Raw genomic sequence first — 8,570 nt, 5'->3', positions numbered from 1 at the left:
GTGTCCCCGTTGTCACCCTGTTCTGATTCCACAGGCCTCCAGCACCCCCAGGATGAGCGCAGAAGGCGGCAGCAGGCCCCTCAAGGTGGGCTCCCGCGTGGAGGTCATCGGGAAGGGGCACCGCGGCACCGTGGCCTACGTGGGGGCCACCCTGTTCGCCACCGGCAAGTGGGTCGGGGTCATCCTGGATGAGCCCAGGGGCAAGAACGACGGCACGGTGCAGGGCAGGAAGTACTTCACGTGTGAGGAGAACCACGGCATCTTCGTGCGCCAGTCACAGGTGCGGGGCTGCTGCTCCTGGGATCGGGGAGAGCTGCTTCCTGGGACATGGGGGGGCACTGCTTCCTGGGATCGGGGGAGATGCTTCCTGGGACATGGGGGGGGAAAACTGCTCCTGGGATCGGGGGAGATGCTTCCTGGGACATGGGGGGGGAAAACTGCTTCCTGGGATTGGGGAGAGCTGCTTCCTGGGATCCTTGGGGGAATCCACTCCTGGGATCCTCAGGGGAATCCACTTCCTGGGACTCTCGGAGGGGCTCTGGTTTCCAGGATCCTTGAGGGAATGCACTTCCTGGGATCCTGGGGGAGATTTGCTTCCCAGGACCCTTGAGGGGATCTGCTTCCTGGGATCCCCAGTGTCCTTTGGTGGGCTCCCCTTCCTGGGATTCTGGGTGTCCCTTGGTGGGCTCCATTTGCCAGGATACCCCGTGTCCCTCAGAGGGCTCTGCTTCCCAGGATCCTCAGGTGCTCAATAAATAGAGGGAAACAGCCCTTCCTCCCTGGGTGGGGAGAGAGGAACCAGTTTCCTTTGCTCCCAGGGACGTGGGGTTGCTGGGACTCCCCGTGTCCATGTGGGAGGGAGCAGCACACTCCAGGCAGGTGGGACCTCCCCTGGGACAGGGGCCAGGCCCCTCCGCACGGGTCCCTGGGGTCTTGGTCAGCCCATGGGGTTACTGTGGGATATTTCCAAGGGAACTGGGTGAAAACAGCCTGGTGAATTCCAAAGGGTTTTATTCCCAGCCTGCTCAGAGTTACCACCTGGAGCAGGTGGAGTTTGGGATCAATCTCGGTGTTTACCTGGAAGCAGAGCCAGGGAATTTTAATTAAACTGTGTTTACCTGGAAGTAGATAGATAAAACACCCTGGGTGGGTGCAGCTGCTGGCTCTGCTGCTCCTGTCCTGCAGCAGGAACAGGAGCTCTCTGGGGCAAACACCTTCCAGGATAATTCCCTGTGTTGCCTTCCTGAGGCAGAGGTGGCACTGGAGCCCCCAGCTCCGTGTGTCCCCAGCCCCATGTCCCAGCCAGATCCTGCCCCCTCCCTGGAAAAAAGGGGCTGCTTTGTATCCCAGCCCACGGTGTCCCCAGCTCTTCCCGCATTCCCGGACCCTCCTACTGCCCCTCCAGGCACTGCCAGGACCTTGGCACTGGGTGGCACATGGACCTGACTCCCTTGTCCATCCCTTGACCTCACCTGCCAGCTGGGAAAGGCTTCTAGGGCTTCACAGGGAAAATGTTGGGTCTGCAGGACCGGGAGGGTCAAGGGGTGCTGAGCACAAGGCTCAGGGATGGTCTGGATCGGTCTGGGATGCTGCTTTCCAGTTTATCCCGTGGATTTCATCCACAAGGATGTTGGACAAGGCTTGGAGCAGCCTGGTGAGTGGGAGGTGTCCCTGCCCATGGCAGGGAGTGGGACTGGGTGGGATTTAAAGTCCTTCCCAACCCAGTCTGGGATTCTGGAGCTCTTTTGCCATGGAGCCAGACTGGGAGAGTTGGGAATGTCCAATTTGGAGAAGAGAAGGCTCCAGGGAGACCTGAGCGCCTCTTCCAGGGCCTAAAGGGGCTCCAAGAGCTGGAGAGGGACCTGGGACACGGGATGGAGGGACAGGACAATTGGGAATGGTTTCCCACTGCCAGAGGACAGGGTTAGTTGGGATATTGGGAAGAAGATCCTCCCTGTGAGGGTGGTGAGGGACTGGAATGGATTCCCAAGAGCAGCTGTGGATGCCCCATCCCTGGGAAAGTCCAAGGCCAGGTTGGATGGGGCTTGGAGCAATCTGGGCTAGTGGAAGGTGTCCCTGGCCTTGGCAGGGATGGAACTGGATGGGCTTTAAGGTCCCTTCCAACCCAAACCATTCCAGGATTCCCTGATTCTACTTGTGCTGGCAATTCCAAACATGACTGTTCCTTTTTTGGTGAGTGGAACCATTACCCCTGACTTTGGCATCACCTGGAGCTGCCGTTGTGCTCCTGCCTGGCACGGGAGCTCAGGGCAGTCCGGTCAGAGGTGGCACTTCCCAGTGTCACCTGGAGCCCTCTGTCCCTGTGCTGGGCCTCTCCTGCAGCTCCAGGGTTCCCACCTGGGCTGTGCCTGCTGGGGAACCTCCAGACCAGTTGGAATTCCCACCCTGGTTTCCTGCAGGTCTCACAATTTCCATGGCATCATTTTCCCCCGTCTGCTTGTGGCATTTAATTCAGTTTTAATCATTCCTGGTGTTGGGAATCTTTCCAAAATGGAATCCCTGACTGACAGCTTCCCAGGTGATTTTGATTTTTAAGCTGAACTCCCAGATGGGAGGTGGTTCTGGATCAGGAAGATTCCTGCAGGGACAGTCCGGGAGGTGCTGATCTGAGGCACAAGGATGTTTCTCCTGCAGGGATCTAATCCCTTCCAGCCCTGTTTCTCATGTTTATCCAGCAAAATATGTCCAAAAATAGTTCACAAAGAGAAATCCCTGAACCTGTTATGGATATTCAGGGCTGTCAAACCCAGGCCTTTGACTTTCCTCATTACCTGTGTGAATATTCCCTATTCCTGATTGGGTTACAGAGCCTGTGGCTGTTCTCAGGGAGCCTGTGGAAGGAGGATGGTTGATGGCAAAGCTGGAATGATGAAATCAAAAATTTGTGCCAGAAACATGGGATCTGCTCTGCTGAACCCCCTGCCAGAGGGACCCATTCCCTGGACTCCCTGTTTGGGAATTTTTGGCAGTAATGGTTGTTGTCCCTTTTCCAGATCCAAGTGTTTGAGGATGGAGCCGACACAACGTCCCCAGAAACTCCGGAATCTGCTGCTATGAAGGTCCCCAAGAGAGGTACAGCCTGGGTGGGAAATCCTCCCCAAAGGGGTGGGTAATCCTTCCTGGAGAGGTGGGAATTCTGTACAGGAGGGAATGGGAAATTATTCCCCAAGGGGATGGGAATCCTTCCTGGAGAGATGGGAAATCCCTCCTGAAGGGATGAGAAGTACTTTCCAGATGGAATGCGAAATCCTTCCTGGACAGATGGAAAGTCCTTCCTGGAGAGAGTGTGAAATCCTTCCTGAAAGGGTGGGGATCCTTCCCAGATGGAATGGGAAATCCTTCCTGGAGAGAGGGAGCTGTTTCTGGTGGGAATCCTTCCTGGAGGGTTGGAAACCCTTCCCGGGGCGATGAGCACACAGAATGCAGCCCTGACCGGCTCTGAGGCTCTGGAGTTGTGGTGTTCGTGTCTCCAGCCCCATTCCCACCCCTGGGCAGTGATCCCCCCATTGAGCATTCCTTCCCCGTTCCCACGTGCTGTTCCTGGCCGAGGGCCCGGCAGCCCCGCCTCCCTGGGCTGGGCTTTGTTGGGAATGTTTCCCCGGCTCGCTGCGGGATCCCGGGAGCTGCGGAAGGGGCTCTGCCAACTTCCTGGCCTGGCTGCTCCGTCAGTGCCGCTGCCAAGGGGAGCGTTTGTGGGACACAGGATAATGGACCGGGATGGGCTGGGGGTGGGAGGTGGCTGGGGGTGCCTTTTCCCCTCTCCCAGACAGGGAAAACAAGAATTCCTCTTTAAATTCCATAAGAAAATACTTCCCTTTTACTTGGGAAAGTGGAATGGACCTTTCCGTCCCCTCTGCTTTGGATCCTGCAGTCAGCATGGAATCGTTGAAGTTGGAGAAGTCTCTGAGCCCATCGAGTCCAACCATTCCCAGCACTGCCCAGGCCACCCCTGACCGTGTCCCCGAGTGCCACATCCACAGGGCTGTTAAATCCCCCCGGGGATGGGGACTCCCCCCTGCCCTGGGCAGCTGTGCCAGGGCCGTTCCCTCTCCTCCTGTCCCTGTTCCCTGGGAGCAGAGCCCGACCCCCCTCCGGCTCCCCCCTCCTGTCAGGGATTGCAGAGCCAGAAGGTCCCCCCTGAGCCTCCTTTTCTCCAGGCTGAGCCCCCCCAGCTCCCTCAGCCCCTCCTGCTGCTCCAGCCCCTTCCCAGCTCCGTTCCCTTCCCTGCACACGGATGGATGTGGTGCCTGGAGGGACAGATGGACACTGGCCGGGTCTGGAGCAGGGGAAGCCCAGGCTGCAGCTGCAGGTCGGGAGTGGGAGGATGCAGTCAGGGATGCAGGGCTGGGATGTGGCTGCCTGCCAAGGGTTTCCATGGAAACAGCAGCTGCTGCAGTGGGACTGCAGTGGGGGATGCAGGGATGGCTCTGCCATGGATCCAGCTCCAGCCCCTCCCAGCTGGCACAGGAGGGGGCACACAGGAGGAGCTGGGGGTGCCCCCAGACACCTGGGAAAAGGGGGGAATCCAGCCATGCTTATCCTGGGGACCTGCAGGGAGGGACAGGACATGGGAGAGTGGCTTCCCACTGGAAAAGGGGAACTTTGTGTGGGATTTTGAGAAGAAATCCCTCCCTGTGAGGGTGGGCAGGCCCTGGCCCAGGTTGCCCAGAGGAGCTGTGGCTGCCCCTGGATCCCTGGAAGTGTCCAAGGCCAGGTTGGAGCAACCTGGGCTAGTGGAAGGTGTCCCTGCCCATGGCAGGGGGTTGGAATCAATGGAATTTGCAATACCTTCCAACCCAAACCATTCCATGATTCCATGACTCTGTGTCCCCAAGAGCCACATCCACATCCAAACCCCCCAGGGATGGGGACTCCACCGCTCCCGGGACAGCCCCTGCCAGTGTCGGTGCCTCAGGGATCCTGAGTTCCAGGGGTTCAGCCCAAGGAGAGCAGCAGAACCTGCCCTAGTTCCGAGGAGCGTTCCTCAGCCAGCAGCTCCAATAAGGAATTCCCTGTTCCCCCAAACCCACTCCCTGTGGTGCCACCGTTTCCTGCCAGATCCAGACTCTGCCTCACTCCCGCTCCCCCCGACGCTCCTGTCCCAGCTCCTGGACACCCTCTGGCTGCAGGGACACAGGGCTGGGGACAGGCTGTCCCTGGGGCTCACGGCTCTGTCTGTGCTCTCTCCACAGATTCCGTGGATGCCGCCAAGACCAGCAAACTGGTGAGTGACCCCGGTACTCTGGCACCTCTGAAGGCGCCAGCTCTCACCCCTTTGGGAAGAGCACACGGACACACCCTTCCAGCTCAGTGCTCTGGGACAAAATGCCCATGGAAAAGTGGATTTATTCTGAACCCCTGGGAAACAAGGTGTAAAACTGTCACTTTCGGCCACTGGGTGGGAATCTTTTGGTTCCTGAGGGGTCGCCCAGCGCAGGTTCCATGTTTTGATCCGAGTCCAGTCAATATTTCAGCATTCCCTGGCTGCTTCCCTCAAACCCTGATCCTCATGAAATCGTGGAATGATTTGGGTTGAAAGGGACCTTAAATCCCATCCAGTCCCACCTGACACCTTCCACTCTCCCAGGTTGCTCCAAGCCCTGTCCAACCTAGTGTTGGACACTTCCAGGGATGGGGCAGATCCAAGGACTCTCTCATCCCACAGGAAGAGTGCATTCCTTGGAATAAGTGACATTGGCTCTCTCTGGCTTCCCCACCTCTGAGAGTCTTTATCCAGGAGCTCCAGTGGCTCCTGGGGCATGGATAGAGACATCTCATATCCATTTGTGAGGGGCATTTCCTAAGGATCAGGAAACTGGAGCAGGTTCCTGTCTTCAGGTACTGCTGAAATCCACCCAGACAGCTGTGCAGGTGTGGGATAGTGAGGAATCATGGAATACTGAGGTTGGAAAAGCCCTCTGAGGCTGTGGAGTCCAGCTGTTCCCCAGCACTGCCCAGGTCACCACTCCTGGGGAGCAGTGGTGGCACTGGGTGATCCTGGGGGCACTGAGGATGGATTTGTGTGTTTGGGGGAGAAACTGGGTTTTCCTCAGGGATAAACTGGTCCAGCTGGGGTGTGGGAGCTGTGGGAAAGGAGATGGCTCCCCTGGGGACAAGGGGCTGCTCCTGTGTGTGGCACCTGCAGGGCTGGGTCGGGGCACATCGAAGCCCAACCTCCTGCACTGCCATTCCAGGTGGTTCTCAGGAGTGGGAATTCTCCTCCCCATCCTGCTGTGGAGCTGGGTGCTGGGTCAGAGTCAGCACCTGGGCACAGCTGGGATGGGGATGGAGCAGCACTGTGGGATGCTCCCAGGGGTCGTTGGGATCAGATACCAGGGGGGAGGGTAGAGGAGAATTCCCTGCCCTGTACTAAAGGGATTTGGGAGGGTTTTTTGGTTTTTCCTGCTGTGTGCTGGCAGGCCCCTGGCACTGCTGGAGCCTCTGCCCCGTGTGTTCCCTGCCTGATCCACAGCATCGAGGCTCCTGTTTAATTATACCCTGGAATTAATTAAAAGGCAAAGAATATTTAGTAAGGGAAGTCAGGGTGCTGAAACGGGGATTGTTCTTGGAATGTTTTGTGCTGCTGATGTGGAGAAGGGATCAGGACAGGAGGTGTTGCTCGATGCACTGCTGTGTTCCAGGGCATTCCCACGGGTTTGGCATGGAACCATGGAATGGTTTGGGAGGGACCTTAAATCCCATCCAGTTCCATGGGCAGGGACTCCTTCCACTAGCCCAGGTTGCTCCAAGCCCTGTCCAACCTGGCCTTGGACACTCCCAGGGATCCAGGGGCAGCCACAGCTTCTCTGCCCAACCTGTGCCAGGGCCTCGCCACCTTCACAAGGAGGATCTTCCCAGTATCCCATTTTTTGGCACTGGGAAGCCATTCCCCCTTGTCCTGGCACCCTTGGCACCCTCTCCCTCCTGCATCCTGGCAGATCCTGGCACCCCAATTCCTTCTTTGGTTTACCCACTTTTGCACCATGAAATTACCCATTTCCCCCTGGGTGTGTCCTGGTTCCCCCGAATTCCCCGTGCTGGGGGTGGATCTGTGACACTGGAGCGAGGGGGGGACTCTGAGGCTGCCAACGAGCCCTGTTGTGATTTCCACCTTAACTTACTGAACTTCCCCTGGCTCCATTCCCGCCTGTCCTGCCGCCTGGGTGTTCCCGGGGCTGTTCCCGGTCCCTGCAGGGCCTGTCTAACGTTCCTTCTGTTCCCTCCTCACGCAGCGCGGAGCGAAGCCCAAAAAGGTGCTGTCCGACCCCCGTGGGGCCGCATGCCGGGGCCATCGCCATCCTCACCTGCCATCCCGGCCATCCCAGCCCCGCATGGCTGCTCCCTGCATGCGCCCCCGCCCCTCATGGCATCGTGGAATGGGTGGGTGGGAAAGGCCCCCGCCACCCCCGAGTTCCTCCAGCGCTGACCCTGTCCCCAGCTGCCACATCCACAGGGCTGTTAAATCCCCCCCTGCCCTGCTCAGTCTCTTCCAATGCTTCACAACCCTTTCCATGAAGGAATTTTCTCGGTATCCAACCTGAACCTTCCCTGGCACAAGCTGAGGCTGTTCCCTCGTAGATATTTTTATAAAACTCTCTGGTGATTCGGGGACAAGTGGCACCTTCTCAGGGCTGTCCCATCCTGTCCCCAGGCTCTGGCTCCTCCCAGGGACACCCAAAACCAGCTGGTTTTTTTAAGCCAAAAATATCTTGTACCAGGATGAGCCAAAACTCCAGTGGGTCTTGGCAAAGAATCCCAGGAGAATCCTGGAATGGTTTGGGTTGGGTTGTTAAAACCCATCTCTTTTCACCCCTTACCATGGACAGGGACACCAAATCACCATTCCCTACAGGGTCTTTGGGGAATATTTTTTTTCCCATGGGAATTTTGCCGGGAGAAAAGGCAAGGTGAGCACTGGGGACATGGAAAGGACCCAGCATCAGCGCTGGGAGGGAGGGAGGAAGGAAGGGAGAGGATACCTGGAGCCCTCGGCGTCTCTTTGGCCCAGCTTTGCTTTCCAGCCACTTCCAGGTCCTTTTCTGGGGAAGAAACTGTGCAAACAGCTCTGTTTGTCCATGGGAAATCCAGAGGCGAGGAGCAACGTGGAAGCACATGGTGAAGGTGCCAGGAGCCTCTGGAGGGTGCCAGGAGCACCTGCCCCAGGTGTCCCCTCCTCGTGTCCTCCCAGGTCCAGGTCTCTGCATGTCCTGAGGCTCCAGGGCCTTGTGGGTCCCCTCATGTCGGTCCTGCCAGCTCCAAGGGGTGCCTGGCTGTCAGGGCCCTCCATAGGATGAACTTCCCATTTGGAATGTTGGGTTCTTCCCCTCCTGTCCTGTTCTGGTGGGTTGTTTGCAGCTGCCGTGTCCCTGCTGTGTCCCTGCCGCCTGCTCCCCCGCCGGAGCTGGGGCTGGGGGAGGGATTAGGATCATGGGGGATCACGGATCTGTCAGTGTCCAGGGATCATGGGGGTGTGACTATCACCGTCCTGACCCTCATCCTGGCAGCTCACACAGGGCTGTCCCCCCCCCAGTGCCAGGCTCTGCTGCCCC

At 58.1% G+C, this 8,570-nt stretch overlaps 1 protein-coding gene across 4 annotated transcripts in view; it reads left to right on the top strand.

Annotated features, from left to right (window-relative positions):
* The first annotated feature begins 23 nt into the window (after positions 1-23).
* The window catches only part of DCTN1 (dynactin subunit 1), a 34,142-nt gene continuing 25,595 nt past the window's right edge, over positions 24-8,570 (top strand). For 2 of the 4 annotated variants that reach the window (XM_027908897.1, XM_027908896.1), the window contains exons 1-4: positions 24-280; positions 3,015-3,093; positions 5,214-5,245; positions 7,254-7,274. In XM_027908897.1, the coding sequence (XP_027764698.1) occupies positions 53-280; positions 3,015-3,093; positions 5,214-5,245; positions 7,254-7,274 (360 nt within the window). In that variant the 5' untranslated portion in view covers positions 24-52. The remainder of the gene's footprint in view (positions 281-3,014; positions 3,094-5,213; positions 5,246-7,253; positions 7,275-8,570) is intronic. The other 2 variants (XM_027908899.1, XM_027908898.1) reach the window with 1 other exon arrangement.

This window comes from Empidonax traillii, unplaced genomic scaffold (assembly GCF_003031625.1).
Source record: "Empidonax traillii isolate 1590-97213 ecotype Southwest subspecies unplaced genomic scaffold, ASM303162v1 scaffold1873:size53570, whole genome shotgun sequence".
In the NCBI taxonomy this organism is placed as follows: Eukaryota; Metazoa; Chordata; class Aves; order Passeriformes; family Tyrannidae; genus Empidonax; species Empidonax traillii.
This window is presented reverse-complemented; position numbering and strand designations above follow the sequence as displayed.